Source organism: Heterocephalus glaber, unplaced genomic scaffold (genome assembly GCF_053883595.1).
Source record: "Heterocephalus glaber isolate CG9 unplaced genomic scaffold, H.glaber_assembly_v1.0 deba00001457, whole genome shotgun sequence".
NCBI lineage: Eukaryota > Metazoa > Chordata > Mammalia > Rodentia > Bathyergidae > Heterocephalus > Heterocephalus glaber.
The window spans coordinates 1,042,777-1,066,126 of NW_028258305.1; the positions used below are offsets into that span (position 1 = coordinate 1,042,777).

At 34.7% G+C, this 23,350-nt stretch overlaps 1 protein-coding gene across 7 annotated transcripts in view; it reads right to left on the bottom strand.

Annotated features, from left to right (window-relative positions):
• Positions 1 to 23,350, bottom strand: part of Aplf (aprataxin and PNKP like factor) — a 113,956-nt gene that overhangs the window by 28,638 nt on the left and 61,968 nt on the right. For 5 of the 7 annotated variants that reach the window (XM_021262522.2, XM_021262520.2, XM_013073998.3 and 2 more), the window contains 3 exons: positions 22,114 to 22,295; positions 11,805 to 12,160; positions 2,119 to 2,244 (listed from right to left, as the gene is read on the bottom strand). In XM_021262522.2, the coding sequence (XP_021118181.2) occupies positions 2,119 to 2,244; positions 11,805 to 12,160; positions 22,114 to 22,295 (664 nt within the window). Of the gene's footprint in view, positions 1 to 2,118; positions 2,245 to 6,839; positions 6,857 to 11,804; positions 12,161 to 22,113; positions 22,296 to 23,350 lie in introns of all 7 variants that reach the window. The other 2 variants (XM_021262517.2, XM_021262518.2) reach the window with 1 other exon arrangement.

A 23,350-nucleotide genomic window follows, 5' to 3' on the forward strand; every position in this document is an offset into this window, starting at 1 on the left:
ATGGATGTGCACACAAATCAATTTGAGGGAAATTGATAATTTAACAATACTGACTTGTTGAATCGTGAACATATCCATCTTTATAATTACTTAGGTCTTTATGAAATTTTTTTTCTCTAAGTTTTCATGCTTTTTATTATATTTATTCCTAGGAACTTGATACTTGTCCTGTTATCCCAGCACTTGGGAGGCTGAGGCAGGAGGATTGCCATGAGTTTGAGGCCAGCATGCACTACATAGTGAGTCCAAGGCCAGCCTGAACTAATAGTGAGATCCTGTCTCAAAAAAAAGAACTTGATACTTGTGATGATGCTATAAATATTATCTTTACAAATTTTTATTTTCTAACTGATTGGCATTGTTGTATAGAAATACAATTGATTTTGTATACTGATTTTTTGTATCCAGAAACCTTGCTAAGCATTTATTACTATTTATAACTCATCAGTAGGCTATTTTGTCTTTCTTATGTATACCATAATGCCATTTGTGATCACTTTTTTATTTTTTAGTTTTCAATCTTTATCTATTTTCCTTTGTCTTACTACACTGTTTTGAATCTTCATTTCATTAACAAACGAAGTACTACTGATAAAAGGCATTATTGTCCTATTTTTTATTTCAGAAAGAAAATTTTTAATATTTTTCTTTGTATGATATTTGCTAGAAGTTTTTTGGAGATATCTTTTAAAGACATTCTCTTCCAATTTTATTTTGTAGTGAATTTTAACCATAAATTAATGCTGACTTTTGTCGAGGTTTTTTTTTAGCCATCTATTGGCTACATAATTTTATATTTATTCTGATGACATGATGAATTATATTATTTTAATATTAATAAAACATGTATCCCTAAGATAAGCTCCATTTAGTCATATTATATTTTCCTTTTTATTTATTGCTTCACATTTATTAGTCTTTTCTCAGGATACTTGTAACTATATTCAAAAGTAAGCTATGTAATTTTTCATCCTTGTGTTATTCTTGGTAGATTTTGATATAAACTCATAATATGAGCTGGGAAATATACTCTCGTTTGTCTTCTTTGGAATAGTTCATGTAAAGCTTGAGTTTCTTTACATATTTGGTAGAATTTGCCAGTAAAACCAAATAGATCTATAATTTCTTCAGAAAGCTTTTAATTATTTATTAAGTTTCTCTAACGTTACAGGATCTTTTTTCATTTTCTGTTTTTTTACATGTCTCTTATATTTGTATTTTTCTAGGAATTTGCACATTTTTCTAAATTTTAAAGTTTACTGGGAAAGTTGATCATAATATCCTCTTATCTACAGAATGTTCTTTTTCTGGAATGGAATACTTATTTTTCAAATGATAAGGTATAAGTCTTTTAATTTTTCTTTCCAATCTCATAAGATTATTTTGCTTACTGAAAACCACAATCATTGAAATACCAACAACTTCAGTAGGTTCAGTGACCTGTATTCAAAATTACCTAAGAAAGAAGGCTATCTGGCCTTAATACACTAAAATGGAATCAGTGCTGCTTTCTTTCTTAGTTTGTTTCAATTCAATTTCATTCATTAACTAAACAAAATTGCAAGATACCAAGGATAGACGTTCTTGCTTTCAAAATACTTGTTTCCTGGAGGGGGAGATATTGTGGTAAAGAAATAAATACAATTCCAAGAAATGAGTTCTACTTTGTGTATGATACAGAGGAAGCCGATATGCTATGGAAGCACGAAGAAGGGTATTCTTACTCTTCTTTTATGACTTAGTGTTATAAAATGCTGGAGAAGTAGGAAAAGAGAAAGCAGGGGAAGACGGGCAATAGCATCCTGAATGGATTTACACACCATATCTAGGAATCTCAATACAGTGTATGTATCAGAACCTTTGAAATTATCTGATTTGTACTTTATGAAGGTAGAAATGAAGAAAAATGCTGAATACTTATAGGATTAATAACTTCAACAATTTAGAATTATATAAAGAACCATAATCCCACCTATTAGCAAAATACAAATTTTCAACATATGAAAGTTTAAAAACTATACTAAAGGTTTGAGATGAGAAGTGAATCATACTTGCTCCTAGATAAATAAGACAGCTTAGGGAGGAAGACAGTACAGCCAAGCATTTCAGTTTCCATACCTATAACAAGATGCCCCGTAGGGACATTCAGGCCGGTCATCAGTCTCATCTTGACCTGTGACGTGCATACCTCCATAATCACTATCACCAGGGTGGCTAAAGTGTTGAAAATGGACAGGATTCTTCCTAAAAGGGTAACAAATATATTGTCAGAAGATAAATTAATAGGATATTCTAGATTTTTAGTGGATATAGCACAAAACGATATACATCTGATTATTACAGAAGATGAACCAACTTGCTAACTGATAACATAAACATGGATGACATCTCTATGACATTTTGATGATATAAAATTGATGACATCTAGTCAGTTCGGGATTCTCATGGAAACACAATAAATTTCTGGTGTCAGGTGACAAGTCAAGAATATCAAAGGACAATTTTCAAACATTTCTTTACACAGCACATACAGGTATATAATAAGTATATAACATAAATTTCTCAAGTACACAGCTTTAAAAAAATTAATAAAATAAATACATCTATTCACTCTTGGCTAAGAGTTTTAAAAAAATATTTCCAACATTGTGTAAAGTCCTTAAGTGCCCGCTTTCAATCATTAAACCCATTTTACAATGTAAAGGTAACTATCCTATCTTCTAAAAGTGTTTCTCAAACTCTAGTCTCAGGCCTCTTTGATACTCTTAAAAATTATTAAAACTTGAGAGAGCTGTAGTTTATGTGGCTTATTTATCATATTAGAAATTTTTGTGTTGTGTTTATTTTTTTTTGTAAGAATCTTTCGGTTTATGTCTTATCTCTGAATGACTAGTTTGAAGACAATGATAAACAGTATACTATTCTTATTCTCTTATTTTTTAATGAAATTTTTAGCTTTTCATAAAACAGAAATTAAAAATGAGAAACTGGAAAAAATACATTTACTTCTTTAAAAATAACTAGATCGGGGGCCGGGGATTTAGCTCAGTGGTTTCACTGACTACTGCGCAAGGGCGAGGACCCGAGTTCGATCTCAGGTACCAAAATAAATAAATAAATAACTAGATCATTTTACATAATAACACAAATAACATGCCCTAACTATCCTCCAAGAAAAAAACTTTGTGGAGACATAATTTCTGGTTTAAGAAAACGTGTCTGGCTTCTCATATCTGGTATTCATTTACAATGACACATGTTATGTGTACTCACTGAAAATGCAACCCACAAAAAAACTTAATATTATTATTAAAAATAGGTTTGACCTGGCAGATTTCGTAGATGTGCCATTGGGAACTTCCACAGGTCTCTTGATCATACGATCAGTGTAATGTTACTTGTTTTTTAACTTAACTAGAAATGTATAGTACATACTTTGAGTCTAATTTTTATATTTGTATAGTTAATCCACGTTGCTGCATTGTAGTAGTATTAGTATATTTTCATTACTGTATTACTCCATTTTATACACCTGTTACAGTTTATCTACTTTACTCTTGATGAAATTTTGGGTTACTTAGGTTACTGACATATAAATGATACTGCAGTAAGCATTTTGGTATAAGCTGTTTTGGTACACAGAGATAAACATTTCCTGAGGACATCGTTAGGAGTGGTTACAGGCTATGAGTATGCTCAGGTTTGATCAATATTGCCAAATTTCCAAAATGATTGTATTAATTTCACTTCCACCAACAGCTATTAGAGTAACAGATTTTCAAGAATTTCATCAACATTTGGCACTGTTAGTTTTTGTTTTGTTTTGTTTTTGTTTGTGTGTAGTAGTACTTAAAGCAGACTGATAAAGTATGGACAGTAAGTCAAATCTGGCCAACTGCCTTGTTTAAAAATTGTGGTTAGAAATATGACAAAATTTACCATCTTAACCACTGCCAAGTGTTCAGTTAACTAGTGTGAAGTATATTTATATTATTTATAGCCAATTGCCCCAATTTTTCCATCTTGCAAAACTGAAATTCTAATCCAATATAACTTACCACTTCCCCTACCCCTATCCCCTGATAACTGCTATTCTAATTTATTTCTATGAATTGCACTATTCTTAGATATTTCATATAAGTGGAATCATAGCGTATATATCTTTTTATGACTGGTTTATTTTACTTACCATAATATTATCAAAGTTCAACCATGTGGGAGCATGTGTCTGAATTTTCTCATTTTAAGGCTGAATAAATATTCCATTGCAAATATATATGTTACATTTTGTTTACTCATTCATCCATTGACGCACATTTGGGTTCCTTCTACCTACTGACCATTGTGAATAGTGCTGTCGTGCACATGGGTGTACAGACAATTCTTTTTGCAATCCTGCTTTCAATTCTCTTGGATATATACTCAGCAGGGGAAGTACTGTACTTTATCATATGGTACTTCTTTTTTTAATTTTTTGAGGAAAGTTATACTGCTATTTACAGTGGCTACACCACTTTACATTTGCACCAAAGGTGCATTAAGGGTTCCATTTACTATCATTTATTATGATCTGTTTTGATTTGTTTTTCATAGCAGCCGTCCTAAGCAGTATGAGATGCTATCTCATGTGATTTGCATTTTCCTTACAATAAGTGATGTTAAGTAACTTTTCATATGTTCTTGGATTATCTATATATATTCTTTAGAAAAATGTCTATGCAAACTTTCCTCATTTTTAAATCAGGTTATTTATTTTTTGAGTAGCAGGAGTTCTTTATAATTCTGGATATTGACTTTATCAGATACACAATTTACATGTATTTTTCTGCCATTCCATTGGTATCTTTTTATTCTGCTCTTGTGTAGTTTGAGGCATAGTTTCAATTTTGATATAGTCTTAACTATTTTTATTTTTGTTGGCCTGTGCTTCAATGTCATACCAAAGAAATCTTTGTCAAGTTTAATCTTTGTCAAGTTTAATGACATGAAGATTTTCCCTTCTAAGAGATTTATAAGTTTAGTTTTCTTATTTAAGTTTGTTATGGCCTTTATCTAGATGACCACCCAAAGACTCATGCAGTCATAAGTCGGGCTTTTCACAGGTGGCTGGATCTAGGATGTGTGATGCTGGGATCAAGGATGTGATGCAGGGATCGATTCATGGTGCTGTCCTAGGATTAAGGGTGTGAGTGCTACTCACCCTAAGGGTGGATAGCCTGGATAAAATATAAGAGACAGAAAGAGGGCTGTTGTTGCTTGTTGCTTACTGCTTGCTGGTTGCTGCTTTCTGCCTGCCTGCTCTGTGATGCCCCTCTGCCATGCTGCCCTGCCTTAGAGTCAACCAATTATGAACTGAAACCTCTACAAACTGTGAGCTACAATAAACCTTTCCTCCTTTAACTTTGGGTGTCGGGTATTTTGTTTCAGCAACAAGAAAAATAACTAAGACAAGATCATTGATTCATCTTAATTTTTAATACGAATAACGTGAAAATCTAACTTTATTCTTTTGCCTATGGATATCCAGTATTCATAGTCCACTTGTTAAGAAAGAAAAGACCCTATTCTCTTCCCTTATTGAATTGTCTTGACATTGTTGTTAAATATTACTTGACCATATATGCTAGGGTTTATTTTTAGGTTTTCTGTTATTCCATCAGTGTGTATTTCTGCCTTTATGCTATAACTACTCTGTTTTGATCACTGCAGCTTTGTTAGAAGTTTTGACATCAGGGAGTATGAGACCTCCAACTAGATTCTTTTTCAATACTATGTTGGCTATTCAGGATTCCTTAAGAGTCTATATGAATTTTAGATTGGATTTTTGTATTTCTGAAAAAAATATAGCATTGGGATTTTGATAAAGGTTGCATTAAATGTATGGATAATTTAGGTAGTGCTGACATCTTCACTGTCCATATTGTCTATTACTACTTGCTTGTGCCCAATAACATCAAAGCTGAGCAGGTGCAACAAAGACCATACAGCCAAAGAAGTCAAACATATTTACCATATGACCCTTTAAAAAGTTTGACAACCCTGGATCTGTAGCATTGTGTTTTCATATGTATTTCTCTAATGACTAATAATCCTTAAAACTTTCCTATATGCTTGAAAGCCCATTTTGGAGAACCTCTTTTGATCCTTTTCTTTACGGAGTTGTCAGTCATTTTCTTATTGACAGTGAGTTATTTACTTTGGATAAAAACTCCAATACATGTAGAGCAAACATCTCATCTATTTTACAGCTTATCTCTTCATTCTCCGAAGATTACATTTCAATTTAACTAAAATAGTAATTTTAATACCACTCAATTGATCAACTGGATTACCTGATTATGATTATTAGTTTATATCATGGAGAACTGCCAATCATTTTCTTGATAGTGAGTTGTTTTGGATAAAACTTCTTTGATATATTTAGAGCAAACATCCTCATCTGCTTTACAACTTACCTTTTCATCTTTTAATATTAATTTCAATTTACTAAAATAGTGATTTTAATAGTTTAATTGATCAACTGGATTACTTGATTATGATTATTAGCTTTCATCATGCTCAGGAAATCTTTGCTTCCCCTATGCCATGAATATATTCTACCTAGTCCTCTGCTAACTCTATTGTCGTATGTTTTAACTTTTTAAATCCATCTGAAATTTATTTTTTTGTGTTAGGTAAGGAACAGAAATTAAGATTTATTATTTTTCATATGAATAGTAAATTACCAAACACCACTGATATAAAGTTCGTGATGCCTAACCCCTGGATTACCAGTGGCATTTTTGTTATAAAAATAGCCATGTAGGGTCAGGGATGTAGCTCAGTGGCATAGCACTTACCTGGTAAGCGTGAGGTCCTGAGTTCAATTTCCAGTACCAAAAAAAAAAAAAAAAGACATGTAGGTTTGGGTTTGAATTCTTTTATTTTGCACTGTCTATCCTGGTACCAATACTTTGCAATTTCCCAGAAATTGTGAAGGTTTAAGTTCTTTGACTGGACTTTAATCACTTTTGTGCTGTTTTCATATTACAGCAGCACAATTAATAATTCCTAAATCTCAGAAGAGGCCTACATGTCCATAAACAGATAAATGGTTAAAGAAAATGTGGTATTTATATACAATGGAGTATATACAATGTGGTATTTATATACTCTACCATTTGTAGGAAAATGGATGTACCTTGAGACCATAATGTTAAGTGAAGTAAATCAGACACACAAGCTTAAATATCATATAGTTTCTCTTACATGAGAAACCCAAAATATGAATAAAGAGTGAAATAAAAGATAGATAATAGGAAGTAAGGAGATAGATCTTTCTCATATAGGAAGGGGATCAAGAGTGGACGGAGGCTAAAGAGCGAGAAGGGGAAGTGGATAAAAAAAGGAATTAAGATGTGTAATGTACATGTACCACCTCCACACAAGGAATGTAAACATTATGTACTGCAAACAAATACTAGTAAGAAAAATTTCTGCATGTTTTACATGTTGTATAAATTCTCCTTAATATAGTCAATATTCATTTATATTTACACACATATTTTCCCTCCTGGGTATCTGTGCTTCAATATTCAGGGCCTCTTCTGTTTGGTAAACACTGAAATCCATTTTTGTTGTCCAAGGCCCACAAGATTGCTCAAACTCTGCTTGGCCTCTTAGCCCTCAGCTGACATTAAAAATTTGGCAAATGCTACAAGGGGAAAAGGAGACTCAAAGTCCTGGCGCCTTTGATATTTTCAAATCTGAGTATTCAGCTTTTCTAGTTCTCAGTGGGAGGTATGGTCTTGAAAAAGATACTTCACCTTTAACAGAAGTAAAAACATTACATTATATACTATTAATCCTTAAATGACTTATGTGACCTTATATAGATAAAAGCTACAAGTTATAATTGAGGATACATTTCATATGTGCTAAGAAGAGACAATTCAACTTATGCTTGACTTCTAAAACCTGTTTACAGTACTAAGGGAATATACAGTATTCATTAGAAAAACTGTATGACCCTAAAAGAATAAAATCTTCACAAATATTTTTTTGGAAGCAACAATTCCTACAAATAAAGGTAGATGGTATTATATTGTTACTGTTTCACAAAGATTTGAAATAAGAGGTAATTGCTCTATAAATGTTGAATTTCAAGTTTGTGTGGATTTTCCTGGTGCATACTCGGATATAATATTCAATACATAAATTTGTTGCAGAAATACAGATTTGGAAGTTGATAGGATAGAACTGAATAAGACTAACTATAGAAATAATAATGTTCTGTCTCTACTGAGACAAAACATATAAATAAATAATTGGAAATCAAATATTGGATAATAAATATTAATTTAATAAAAAATATTAGGAACAGTCTGAAGTAAAAACATTGTGTAAAATAGACAATGAGTAGTTTAGGAAAATATAGAAATGTTAGGACAGAAATGTCAGAAAAAGACTTAGAAAGAACTAAATGGGAGCAGGGTTTCTAAGCAACAGAAGCAAGAGAAAGAGAATGGTAAGTCCAAAGGGCATAAAATAGCATGACTGGCTCAAAAGATTATATGACTTCAGGGCCTTCTGGACGATGCTAAGAAAACTCAACTTCAGTCACTCAAATAATCTACATAGAAAAATAATATTGAACTCCCTCCACCCTTTTCTTCATTTTTGTTTGTTTTATTCTTAGCCAAATCACTGAGGCAACATTGGGGAATGTAAACTTGGGGGAAAGTAAGACAGGCAATTCTTCACATGTCCCAAGGAAAGATATCAGTATGAACTACAGCAGTAGCACTGAAGGTAACGAAAATGATTTTTAAGACGATCATATGTAACAAGAACTCAGTATTTGTCATTTCCCCCTTTTGTTACAAACATAATTTATTTTCAAGGTTTCAGTGTTAAACAGTTTTCAGGTATTAATTATGTAGATAAAAATTAGCAAAAAGCTAAGACTGATTAAAACTAACATGTATCTTTATCAAATATGAATCAATAATTATGCTCTTGATAAAACATTTAATCGTCTTTTCACAAAGATAAATGATAGTGCTCAATGCTACTATGGACTGAATTATGTCCCCCTCAAAATTCTTATGTTGAAGCTCTAACCCCCTGCATTTAGAGAGCCTTTAATGAGGTAATTAAGATTATATGAAGCTGGGTGTGGTGGCAAACACTTGTAATCCCAGCATTTGGGAGGCTGAGGTAGAAGGATCACCATGAATGAGTTCAAGGCCAGCCTAGGCTACATAGTGAGTTCAAGGGCAGTCTGAACTACATTGTGAGACCCTGTTTCAAAAAACCAAAAAAAAAAAAAATTTTAAACTTAAATGAGATCACAAAATAGGGCCCTAATCCAATACTGACTGATAGTCTTTTTAGTATATGTGCTGCCCAAGCAAGCACTTGACTGGTAGCCTTATGCAATGAAGAAGAGATAGTATAGGGAGTACTAGAACAGAGAAAGGGCTATGTGAGGACATTGTGAGAAAGTTTCCATTTTCAAGTCAATAAGAGAGGTCTCAAGAGAAATCAAACTCATCACCACATTAATCTAGGAATTCTAGACTCCAGAATTGTGAGAAAATAAATTTCTGTTGTTTAATCTACCCAGTCTGTGATATTCAAAATCAAAAGTAACAGAAGTTTATATAATTATATCCTACAAGTTTTTACTCTATGTTCCAAATATCCTAAGGCCATTGCAAACAGACATAATTGGGTATAAATGAAACAATTATAACTTTTAAAATTGAAAACTATGGTTACTCAAGTGCTAAAATGGTAATGCATTTTTTTGTATATCGTTTTATTGGTACATTTTAGGTGTACAATATAATGACATTCCTCATTGTAGATATGAACCTTTACATAATCTCTCTTGGTTCTTTTTTTTCCCCCTTCCCCTGCCCTCCCTTCAACCCCTCCAGCCTTCCCTATTTACAAAGACTTTGTTTCCATTTTTTAATTTTCTCATAGTAATTCCATTCCCTTCTTTCCTTTCCCCTACCCCTCCCACTTCCCCCTCTCCTTTGCCCCTTTTCTTCCTATTTCACATTATCTATTATACCTTTTAGTCCTTATTTTCACTTTCAGTTTCTCACACTAGAGAAACTATTCAGTATTTACACGTGTGTCCTATTTATGTCACTTAAAGAGTATCACCTCAGTGTGCATCCATTTAGCAATAAATGTCTAATTTCTCATTTTTGATGGCTGAGTAGTACTCCATTTTATAAAAGAACCACATTTTCTTGATCCAGTCTCCAGTTGATGGGCATTTGGGCTGCTTCCAAGTTTTAGCTATTACAAAGTGTGCTGCTATGAACATGGGTGCACATATATCACTGTGGTATGATTCTTTTAATTCTTTGGGGAAGATCCCCAGCAGGGGAATAGCTGGGTCAAATGGGACTTCCAGTCCTAGTTCTTTGAGGTATCTCCATACTGATTTTCAGAGTGGTTGCACCAGTCTACACTCCCAGCAGCAGTGGAGCAGTGTTCCTCTTTCCCCACAGCCCCGCCAGCATTTGTTTTTGGTTGATTTCATGATAGTAGCCATTCTTTCTGGAGTGAGGTGGAATCTCAGTGTTGTTTTCATAAAATGGTAATGCATTTTAAAGAAAAATAATACAAACGTAAAATTATCAAAGTATGTAATAATACAAAAAGCTGGTACTGGAATGTACCATTAAGATATTTAGTCAGTGATACTCGGGTCTGTTTCTTTGCCAGTACCGTGCTGTTTTTATCACAGTAGCTTTGTAGTTGGTGATTCTGATACCCCCTACCTTGTTTTTGTTGCCTAGAACTGCTTTTGCTATTCTAGGTCTCTTCTGGTTCCAAATGAATTTTTGGACAGTTTTCTCAAGTTCTGCGAAGTATGCTGGTGAAATTTCAATTGGGATTGCATTGAATCTATATAGCAGTTTTGGAAATATGGCCATTTTCACTATAGCTAAATGGATGCACATTGAGGCCATATTCTTAAGTGAAATAAGTAGGACACACATGTGTAAATATAGAATAGTTTCTCTGGTGTGAGAAAGTGAAAGTGTAAATAAGGATCAAAATGTTTAATAGATAATGTGAAATAGGAAGAAAAGGTCCAAAGGGGAAGGGGAAGGCTGGGGGCGGAAAAAAAGGGAAAAGAATAAATATGAGAAAATGAAAAAATGTAAATAAAGTCTTTGTAAATAAGGAAGAGTGGAGTGTTTGAAGGGATTGCAGGGGAATGGGGAAAAAAATAAGAAACAAGGTATATTATGTAAAGGTACAAATTCCCAATAATGAATGTCAGGACATTGTATACCTAAAATGTACCAATAAAGTTAATGAAAAAAAAACATTTAGTTAGTTGTTTTAGAAGATACCATGGTTATTCAAAGCACCACTGAAAAAATAGAAAACACAGAAATATAATAAGCTATCTAAATACAATGTAAAATTATCTAAGTTTTAGACTATACAACAACTACTTATGAAAGCTTTGTTCTAATATTAAGGCATTAAATAAGCAGGTATTTAAGTCTGAGTGATTCAATTTTCAAGTCTAGATTCCTCAGTATTCAGATCCTTTCATTAGTCAGCATGTCTACATATAAAACATTTAATTCCCTATTGTATCTTAAAAGCACCTGGCAGGATTTGCTAGAATCCATATTGATAAAGTGCAAACCAGGAAAAACATGGTAAAGCTGCTAACATTTAGAACAATGGGTTTTATTAGGTTTTTAATACACTATAGCATATATCTACATAGCTACATGTTGAAATAATGGAATTATATGCTATCTATAATTTCATTTTACCTGTAGCAGTTTGCTCCATACATGCAGGATGACCTCTTAACTTTGTTCTCTTGTGAACTTCGTGGAAGTGAATCAGTTTCCTTTGCATGCAAAGTGTCAGAACTGGAAGCTTCTGAATTGGACTTGGGATGAGATCTCTGAGACTCACTGAGGAATGACTTGCCTTGGATACTCGAACAACTCTCAGAACAGCTCAATGCCTCGTCTCCTTTAGTTAGTGTTCCTTTAGTCATGATTTTATGTTTAGAAACCTTAGCAAGTCCCACAATTGGAATTTCATTTCTCTGTGTTTTAATCTTCGTAGTATGCATATCTGGATTACTTAATGTGGTTGCAGAAAATGATTCTGGCATTTCCTACAAAAAATGAGAAATAAATGAAACATTTTAAAAAGAAATATATATTTAAGCATGAGTGTAAAAATACAAGATCCATGCAATATATAAATTTAAAAAACTTCAAGATTCACATTTTAAAGTTACTAAAATTACTATTTTGTCTCTAGTTTTAAAATTTTAGAACAATTTGAAGTTATTAGAAAATAAACCTTTACAATCATGTCAAACATTCAGTGAAAAATAACCAGAAAAAATATACATGAAACGTAAGTTAAAACATTTGATTTCACTTGAACACTATCTCTCTCAAAAACAGTTCTTAAATGTTAATGTTCAACAATGTGTCATGCTTTTACTATTCAATGTCCCTATAATTTCTTATACATTACTGAAATACTCTATCCTCTAAACATAATTGCAATTTTTTTCCTACAGCTGAATGACAAAACGGTTCCATGCTCATAAAAAATGTGCATAAAGGTATGCCATGACCAATTCAGAAAAAAAAACATGTTTTCTTTGAAATGGTCTAAGCAAGTTTTAGCTTAACAAGTTTAAAGGTACTTTGAACCAAATAAATACTGTCATTAGCACTGAAGAACCTTTTTAATTTCTACTTATCACTAGCATAAACAGTAAGACTAGTCTTGTTAGAAATGAGTTCTTACATTTAGAGAGGAACTACTGCCACTACTGTTTAAACTCTTCAACAAAACTGAAAGGAAAGCAATACTCCCGAAATCATTCCTGGAAGTGAGCATCACCTTGATCCCCAAAGCAGAGAAAGACCCAACCAAAAAAGAGAACTATAGGCCAATCTCACTAATGAACATAGATGCAAAAATCCTTAATAAGACATTGGCAAATAGAATGCAGAAGATCATCAAGAAGACCATACACCCTGACCAAGTGGAATATATCCCAGGGATGCAGGGATGGTTCGACATATGCAAATCAATCAATGTAATACACTATATCAATAGAGCCAAGGACAAAAACCATATGATCATCTCAATAGATGCAGAAAAAGCATTTGACAAAATCCAACATGCATTTATTATAAAAATCCTACAAAAAATTGGAATAGACAGTCTCTATCTCAATCTGATAAAAGCCATCTATGAAAAACCAACAGCTAATATCATACTAAATAGTCAAAAACTGAAATCCTTCACACTAAAATCAGGAACAAGACAAGAATGTCCACTATCACCACTCCTGTTCAATATAGTTTTAGAAACATTAGCCACAGCAATTAGACGAGAAAGAAATAAAAGAAATAAAGATAGGAAATGAAGAAGTCAAATTGTCATTATTTGCAAATGACATGATACTCTATATAGAAGACCCCAAGAACTCCACCAAAAGTCTTCCAGAATTAATAACCAAATTCAGTAAAGTAGCTGGATACAAGGTCAACACACAAAAATCAATAGCTATCCTCTACACGAACAACAGACTCACTGAGAGAGAAATAGGGCAAACAATTCCTTTCACAATAGCACCCAAAAAACTGAAATACCTAGGAATCAACCTAACAAAAGAAATCAAAGACCTCTTCTCCGAAAACTATAGCACTTTGAAAAAAGATACTGAAGATATCAGAAAATGGAAAGACATCCCCTGCTCCTGGGTAGGAAGGATCAACGTAGTGAAAATGGCCATACTTCCAAAACTGCTATATAGATTCAATGCAATTCCAATTGAGATACTTCATGGACCTTGAGAAAACAATCCCAAAATTCATTTGGAAAAAGAAGAGAGCCAGAATAGCAAAAGCAATTCTAGGTAACAGAGACATGTCAGGGGGTATTACAACCTCCAACTTGAATCTGTATTACAAAACTACTGTGATAAAACCAGCATGGTACGGGCAAAGAAACAGACCTGAGGACCAGTGGAACAGATTAGAAGATGCAGAAACAACTCCAGACACACTCAGCCACCTATCTTTGACAAAGAAGCCAAACACCCTCACTGGAGGAAAGATAGCCTCTTTAATAAACGGTGCTGGAAAAATTGGGTTTCTACTTGCCAAAGACTAAAGCTAGACCAAATCTCTCACCATGCACTAAACTAAAGTTGAAATGGATTAAAGATCTAAATATTAAAACAGAAAAGCTGAACCGGCTAGAACAAAGGTTAGGTAGAACTCTTGAACACATTGGGGTAGGAAAAGACTTTATGAACAAAATCTCAGTTGCCCATGAACTGACACAAACAATCAACAAGTGGGATCTCTTTTTACTAAAAAGCTTTTGCACAGCAAGAGAAACCACCAGCAGTGTTGAAGAGACAACCCACAATGTGCGAAAAAATTTTCACCAGCAGTCCTTCAGACAAAGGTCTACATCTCAAATCTATAAAGAACTTAAAAAAATCAGACCTCCCAAATGTAAAGACCCAATCCAAAAATGGGGATCTGAAATGAACAGACATTTCTCACACAAAGTAGACATAGCAAATAAACATACGAAAAAATGTTCAACATCACTGGTCATTGGAGAGATGCAAATGAAAACAACACTGAGATTCCACCTCACTCCAGAAAGAATGGCTGCTATCATGAAATCAACCAAGAGCAAATGCTGGAGGGCTGTGGGGAAAGAGGAACCCTGTTCCACTGCTGCTGGAAGTGTAGACTGGTGCAACCACTCTGGAAATCAGTATGGAGATACCTCAAAGAACTGGGACTGGAAGTCCCATTTGACCCCACTATTCCACTGCTGGGGATCTTCCCCAAAGAATTAAAAGAATCATACCACAGTGATATATGTGCACCCATGTTCATAGCAGCACACTTTGTAATAGCTAAAACTTGGAAGCAGCCCAAATGCCCATCAACTGGAGACTGGATCAAGAAAATGTGGTTCTTTTATAAAATGGAGTACTACTCAGCCATCAAAAATGAGAAATTAGACATTTATTGCTAAATGGATGCACACTGAGGTGATACTCTTAAGTGACATAAATAGGACACACATGTGTAAATACTGAATAGTTTCTCTAGTGTGAGAAACTGAAAGTATAAATAAGGACTAAAAGGTATAATAGATAATGTGAAATAGGAAGAAAAGGGGCAAAGGGGAGGAGGAAGTGGGAGGGGTAGGGGAAAGGAAAGAAGGGAATGGAATTAATATGAGAAAATTAAAAAATGGAAACAAAGTCTTTGTAAATAGGGAGGGATGGAGGGGTTAAAGGGAGGGAAGGGGAAGGGGGAAAAAATAAGAACCAAGAGAGTATGTAAAGGTGCCTAACTCCTATGATGAATGTCATTACACTGTACACCTAAAATGTACCAACAAAAGGGTAAACATAAAAAAATTTTTTTAAAATGATCTCTTAATGACTTCTACTTCTTGTAAAGCAGAAAGTGCTCAGATAAACACCAGTTTTAAACAATGGTCCTGGTGGCCATTTCTAAGATGTTATAACAGCATACCAAATGCACACAAATGTTCATTTCCATTTTAAGTAATGACTTGTATGTCGGCTGCCATCTGGAAAAAGCTGGTTTCCATATTATTTAATATCCAATAGTTCAAATTTTTGAAGATATTATTAAAATGACTTCTGGACCAATTATTTATTTTAAGTTTTAAAAAACACAGCATATTATTTCAAAATACTCAAACTGGTTAATCACTTTGCAAATGGAATGTAGGTTTTAATTCTGTATAATACCAGATAACCTACAGGAAAAGTAATCATTTTGGCTCTCTCGTGTAGCTTACCCTTGGCTGCTGATGGCACTCATGCTACATCTCGAACCATACACTCTGCTTCCAAACTGCTCAAGCGTACCCCAATCTCATCATCCTCCACTATAGGACTACATGGCACATACCAGCAACTGGAGATCCATAATGAAAGTATGGCAACCCTGACCTGCCTCCCCACTTGACATTTCCCTACTGGGTCAGCTCTCTCAAAGTTTCCTTTTCCTGGTTCACTAATGGGTAGATCAGTAAATCAACCAGCATAAAACACCAGTTTTCTGTTTCTGTTGGCATTTCCAAACTCGCAAGTAACTCTCTTAAGAGTGCCACTCTCTTGATTTTAGAGAGGAAGTAAGGAATATCTCCCTACAAATACTGCTCTCTCCCGTACACTTCCTGACCTCTTGGATAAAGCCTGGGGGTCAATAAGCTTCACAGGGAAAGGGTTGGTTCTCACAACTGGGAGATATGGAGGGACTGCCCTCCTTCCAAACATGGGACACCGTTAGGCAGGAAGTTAGACATTAGCAGGCCTGGAGTCCGGCGGCTAGGGACTACATATTAAAGAGACATGATGTACTCTTTTTTCCCTTTCTCTCCATTTTCTTAATCATTAGCTATAGATAAATCCAAACAAGCTTATAGTTTCAAGCTATAGCCCAAGAGAATGTAACATCTTCTGAGCCTGCTGATAAGGTCCAGGGCCATACAAAGTTCAGAAGTCCAGATTATAAATAAGGGTTTAGAAAAAGTCTCAAGGTCTCAAAACAAACTACACTCAAACATTTCACCTAGAGAGTAAATAAGAACCTTCTTCCCCCTGAAGCTGGTCAAAACAGTTCCCTTTTCTTTGTAAAAGAATGATGACCTTGGAGGAAGGAAATGATATTCCTTGAACACTGATATAATCATATAAATGTAGCTGAGCCTTAATTCAGGGCAACTGCCATCTTGGCACTTGCCTACTTTCACGCCTAAAAGTATATTCTCTCTACTGCTCTGGAAATCTATCACTTTGCAATAAATTCTGCCTATACTCTGTACAACTGTTCACATGTCTTGTCTGAACTCTTTCCTTGAAGACACAAGAACCAAGGAGCGTGGTATTAGGACTAGGCTTCCCAGGACCTATACTCAGTACTTTTGTACCCAGCATCTGGACTCCGTAGCAAAAACACAGGAAAAAATCCTACTCAACAACCTGTCATATTTACTGCAAAAAAAAAAAAAAAAAAAGACACAACTAAAAAAGTAATTAAAAAATTAGAATACATTCTTATTATGAAACATTATGCAGATTTTGAAATAATGACATATCTGAGGATGTTTTTAAACAAGCAAGAACTGTACTATGATAGCATTTATCTTTTTAAAATATTCCTTATATATTTGTGTTATTTACTTGTGTAAATCCAAAAGAAAAGCTTTAGAATGATATAAAAATATTAGTAAAACAGTGAGATCAAAGGATAAGGCAAATTGAAGGTTTTACTTTTTATTCCACATGATTCTGAGTATTTTACTTTTGACAATAATCATGTATTATTATGCTACTTAAAAACTAAAAACCAGGCTGGGGATGTAGTTCATTGGTAGAGTGCTGGTGTAGCATGCAGAAGGCCTGGGGTTCAATCCATAGTAGCAATAAAAAAGAAGAAAGAAAATAAAATATTAAAAAATGAAATGTATAGCATCACAGTTCAACTCACTCTACTTCCATGAAATAAAAATAATTTGTTTTATTAAAAAAAATTTAAGTCCTCACAGGGAATAAGTTTGGCATGTTATTTTCAAAGAGAAAGAAATGTTAAAGTCACAGCTATCAATACAGTACTATGGATCAGGGGTTCTCGAATATATTTTAAGAGGCACAAAAGGTGGAATTTGTAATGCTCTTTATGGAACTCATGAAATATTGATATAGAGTAGACCCTTGGCATTCAAAAATTTAAAATTCATTATTTTAATTATTCATAAATGATCCCCAAAATCCATTACATGCAGTAATTTATAAGTTTGCTGAGACATAAATTCATAGTGTGCCAGTTATAAAGCTCATGAGCTAGAGCAAGTCGCTGAACCGGTGAATGAGAGAACAACAAAGAGGGAAGGTGCTCTGTATGGCAAGTGAGAGAAAAACAGCTCTATTTTTTCTACCCTTGCACACTGATTATTCCTTAAGATTAGATGAAAATGTCAAGTCTTTAGTAGAAGGATGAAGATTCATGGAGTGGCTAGATCTCCTACAATGTAAAACTACATGTCTTATTACTTTTCTCACCACTGGGACAAAACACCAGACAACCAAAACTTAAAAGGAAGAGAAGTTTATTTAGTCTGTGGTCTCCAAGGCAAGGTAGAAGGGTCTGGCAGGGAAAGCTGCTCACCTCATGGCAGCCAGGAAGCAAAAAAGGGAGGAGGAGCCAGGAAGAGAGATTTGCATTGCCATGTCACACCCTTAGAGTCCTGCCTCTTTAAATAAGATCCCAACTCATAACAGCCAGTCAGCTATAGTGCCCACAAAATCTAATCACCTTCCAAACAAATGAGGCTTTGGGGGCCATTTTAGATCTAAACCATAACAATATATATTAGATGTTAGGCAGAAAGTTATTAGAAGGCTGGAAGACAGGCAGCTGAAGGCTAATTGAAAAGCAAAGAAAACATGATTTTTCCCCCTTCACTTTCTTAAGTCATTAGCTACAGATAAAATCCACACAAGCTTGTGGTTTCAAACTTTAGCTCAAAGAGTATAACATCCTCTGAGCATGCTGATAAGGTCAAAGGTCCATACATAGTCCAGACCATGGGTTCATTCTTGAGGTTCATGTTCACATATCCAATCACTATCTAACTATTTCTTCCTCAATATTCTATGTGCCTCAAACTTGAAACATCCAAACTGAAATCCTGTCTCTGTTCTCTACCATAGTTTCTGCCAACACAATGCATGCATTCATCCTTCCTGGAAATCTGTCATCCCTTCTTTCCCTCACTTTCTCCAGATCTGAGCAACAAGTCCTGCAGTTTTGCTTCTTAGATATTTTTCTATTCCAATGGTTCCTTAATATCCTTAAAGTTACCATCATAGCTCAGATTCTCTTTGCTTCTTGACTGTGTCAATGAAATAACCCTTACCCAAAATGCTTGGGATCAAAAGAATTTAAGATTTCAGGTTATTTTCTTTGGTGGGGGTTGGGGGGATATATGTACATATACCTTATCATTTATAAGCATTCCTAATCTGAAAATTCAAAATCTGAAATGCTCCCAAATCCAAAACTTTTGGAGTGTCTTGTCAATATGCAAAAAGTTTCAGATTTCAGGGCATTTTGAATTTTTGGATTAAGTATTTTCAACTCATATTTTTATCTTCTTTGCCCTTCTACCTCCTGTTCTGTTTACCTGGGACCTGGTAACTTGTTCAAACCACAGAATGTAGTAGAAATAACATTATGCCAGTTCCAGTCCTAGACCTTAAAAAATCTGGAAGCTGCTATTTCACAACTCTTAGGATTCAAGTGCCAGGTGAAAGTGTTGTCTAGATCAGTGAATGGTGCAGAACCAGACAGCTCCCTGCTATTCCATCAACTCTTGCTGAGGCACCAATCATGAGTGAAGCCATCTCAAATGCTCTAGGCAGCAGTGGCAAACCTATGGCACATGTGCCACAGAGGACTGTTTATATCACTGAAAGCTCTAAAAGATTCGCCATCACTGTGTCTAGCCAATGCAGATAAATAAATCCCAGCTGACACCAAAAGCATGTGATAAAGACTTGCTCAAATGAGCCCAGCTGATGCATGGAATGAAGGGAAATAATAAAGCACTGTTGTCTTAAGCCACTAAGTGTTGTGCTGGCAACAGACATAGGATACTTCTCACATACCATTTTGCATTTGATTTGTGTAAACTGGATTTACTTGTGTCAATTGGATTTACTTGTGTAAATCCATTTTCCTCAGAGGTACTGAATGATACTCTCAGTAGCTCTCAACTTTGAAGGCACGTTACAATTGGGAGAGTTTATTTGAGAGTCTACGGATACAAAAGTCCCACAGAGCAAATGAATCAGAGCAGGGCCTAATAATAGGAAGGTGATTTCTGTCCCTTCTTGCTACTTCTTTTCTTACCCTTCCCTAAGAAAATGTAATTGATTCTTATCACATAAATTGATGCAAGTCTACTCTGCAGGCCTAGCCAAACCATTCTGAGTTCCCTGTAACTGGTAACTTTGTGCTATCAGACTAGATAGATGAGCTTAACCTATTGTTTCCTCTCACATTTAATTTTCTCTTTCACATGTCCTAGATCGTAGCCATCTTTTCAGGACCAGCCGCTCACCAGGATTAAGACTGAGACTGAAACTGAGCAGAGAATGGAGGGTAAGCCATAGAAAGGTCCTGCTCAGGTCTTCAGTCTCAGTCATGCCCCTAGCCCAACTATACCAGAGACCTGTACAATGGGTTATTAAAGCTTGAGCTCTGCTTCTCCTGAACTAGAAGAGGTAAATCCTGCAGAGAAGCCCTAAAAGAGTCTCTAAGTTACTTTTTCTCATTGCTAAGACAAAATATCTGACAGCCAAAGTTAAAAGAAAAAAGGTTTATTTTGGCTCACAATTTCTAGAGGTTTCAGTCCATAATCAGCTGGCTCCAAGGTGGGTTGGCCTGGCACAGGGACATCACAGAGGAGAAACAGTTCACAGCAGGCAGAAGAAACAAAAGCAGCAAGAAGCAAGTGACAAGCAGCAAGTGAAGACAGCAGTCCTCTTCCTGTCCCTTGTATTCTATCCAGGCTACTCACCTTTAGGATGAGTAGCACTCACACCCAGGGAGGGCCTTTACATTATCCATACCCAGAACTATGCCAAACTAATCAGTGAACTAATTTAGTAATCACACACCTTTGATCCTAGCATCATACATTCTAAATCCAGCCTCCTCTGAGAAGTCTCACCTATCACCACATGAGGCTTTAGGGGGAAATCTAGACATAAGTCATAATAGAAAGAGCAATCAGCCAAGTAGAGCTTAGGCCGTCCTGGGACCTAACTGTTCCTGCTTCCTTGATGTCATCAAAACCTCACAAATACCTTAAATATCTTGGATCTACTTATCAACTAAAATGTTCCTTAAAGTTTTTCTTGTGATTATCAAATTTCATAAGTTGGGATAAACATAGTAAAACACCTATGCTAAAGATATCTTCTGAACAAAATAATTCCTCTTCTTGAGAAAAGGAAGCATCAATTGATATGTTCAGAATTCAGAGTATATGAAGGCCTAACATTTATGTGAGACAAGTTTTATTTTAGTAAATTTTATAGTAAATATTCATGAGCCAGAATACATTCTGTTTTCATTTATAAAACATGACTCCATAAGTAAACAAAGGAGTTCAGTCTATAGTGACGGCCCACTTCCTAGCTGGAAGAGTGGTTTCACTGACAGGCTGGTTCATCTCTCTGGGAGAAAAGGCAGGAGTAAAGGTGGTATATAAAAGGACTGACCACTCAAATGGCTGCTCAGACATTTCCAGTATTCCCACATATGCTTTTCCAAGACCAACACCCTATGCCTTTGACTCTTCCTAAGACTAAAAAGACAGGGACCTTACAAAACTCAGCCAGTGGTGTACAAGGGTCATGAAAACTGTCACCTTAAGCCATTTTTCTGTAGAGAAGAAAAATGCCTCAATTTTCCACCCTGAGGCCATCTCTATCTTTATTTTCAAAAATGCATCCAATAAATACATCTCAATTTCTTTAAATATCCAGTGTCATGGAAAACCAATTTAACCAAATCATTCTAGTGAGTTAGTAAAACCTGAAAAAAGAAAGGAAAGGTCTATTAATACTGTTAGGATCACTGAAGAAGTGATCCTGCAACCAATTATTAAGAACTACTCCCTCATTTGTTCTCTTTATACTTAGCAAGAAAAACATGGTGCAGTCCACAAATGACCAATGGAATAGAAGCAGCCAGTTTTTCAGAATAAAGGTGACAAATTATGACAAGAGGAAAGAGATCTCCATTTTTTTTTTCACTCTGAAAATTTCTAAATTTAATGGCTTGGTTTTCTGCAATGCAAATACTAATCCATATACTAAGAATTAGTTTCTGTAAACTAATTTTTAGTCTTCATAAACTCATTAACAAAAAAAAAAGTTTTGGTCTTCTTGATATATACAATATATAATTCCTATCTAGAAATTTGATAAAACAATCAACTGATTAACTTTGTAAAAATCACCTTGGATGAAATGACAGACTCTTCTTGATTAGTATCTTTGCACTTTTTCCCTGCATCTTGTCCTCCTGATACACTTTCTGAATTTCCTGATGAAATTCGCTTTCTTCCTTGCTGTGTTACATTTATGTGGGTTTTTTCTTTGCAGATTCCTTCTCTTCCACTTCCCTGGATTATGCTGTTATCTTAAACACAGGCAAACACACAGATATGAAGAAAAAGAAAATTAACCCCTGTATCTTCAAATGTTAATGTTCCATACCAAAAATAAAAGAGCAAGTAAAATTAAAGTTACACTTGTAATACTCCCAACTTGAAAATACTTATTTACAAATCTCAAAAAGCACTAAACAGCACAACCACCAAGAGCTTCAGCACCCCAGTTTGCCAGGCCAAAATACCAATGGGAGATCCATGTCTTACCTGTTTTATCTCATCTTACTAAATTCTGGTTTGTTCTACAAAATAGGAACTCTAATAATAACCCATGGAGTTATTAGAAGTAAATGAGATAAGGTATATAAATTATCTAATAGAGTGACACACTACAAATTTTTTAATTGTAGCATTAAATTTCTCTGAAAAAAAACCTGACACAGAACAACCCAATACACTTTATGGATATTCATATTGAGCCCCTTACAGGCACACTGAGGAATCCAACTTACATAATTTTAAATGTAGATAAGAACTCAAAATAATCTAAAAAGAGGATGACCTTTACAGACTTTTCTGATGAAGAAAATAAGCCTTGATTAACAATGGACATTATATCACCTATACTTAGCCAAAGTTCAACGCAGTTGGTAAATCTGTTAGTATCATATTTTGTTAGCAATTTAATGAATTATCTCATCAAGAAAAAAAGATCTACTTGTTTTAAGAGGAAAATATTCATAACTGGTTGTCTCCTCTACACTAAAATGATAACATCATGAGAAGAAAGATGTTGTGTGCCTTGTTCCTAGTACAAAACTGGTGTTCAATAAGTACTCTTGAGTAAATGAACTGTGAATATCAATAGACTTTGTCCAAAGAATTCCTTGAACATACATATGTGTGTGTGTGTGTGTGTGTGTGTATGTGTATAAATATTTTTTAATGTTCTTTAGCAGGGGTTAGCAAACGTTTTCTGGAAAAAAGGGAGTATATACTTTAGGATCTGTGGGCTGTATGGTATCTGCCACAACTACCCAACTCTTCTTTGTAACATGAGAGGAGCCACTGACAAAATATATAT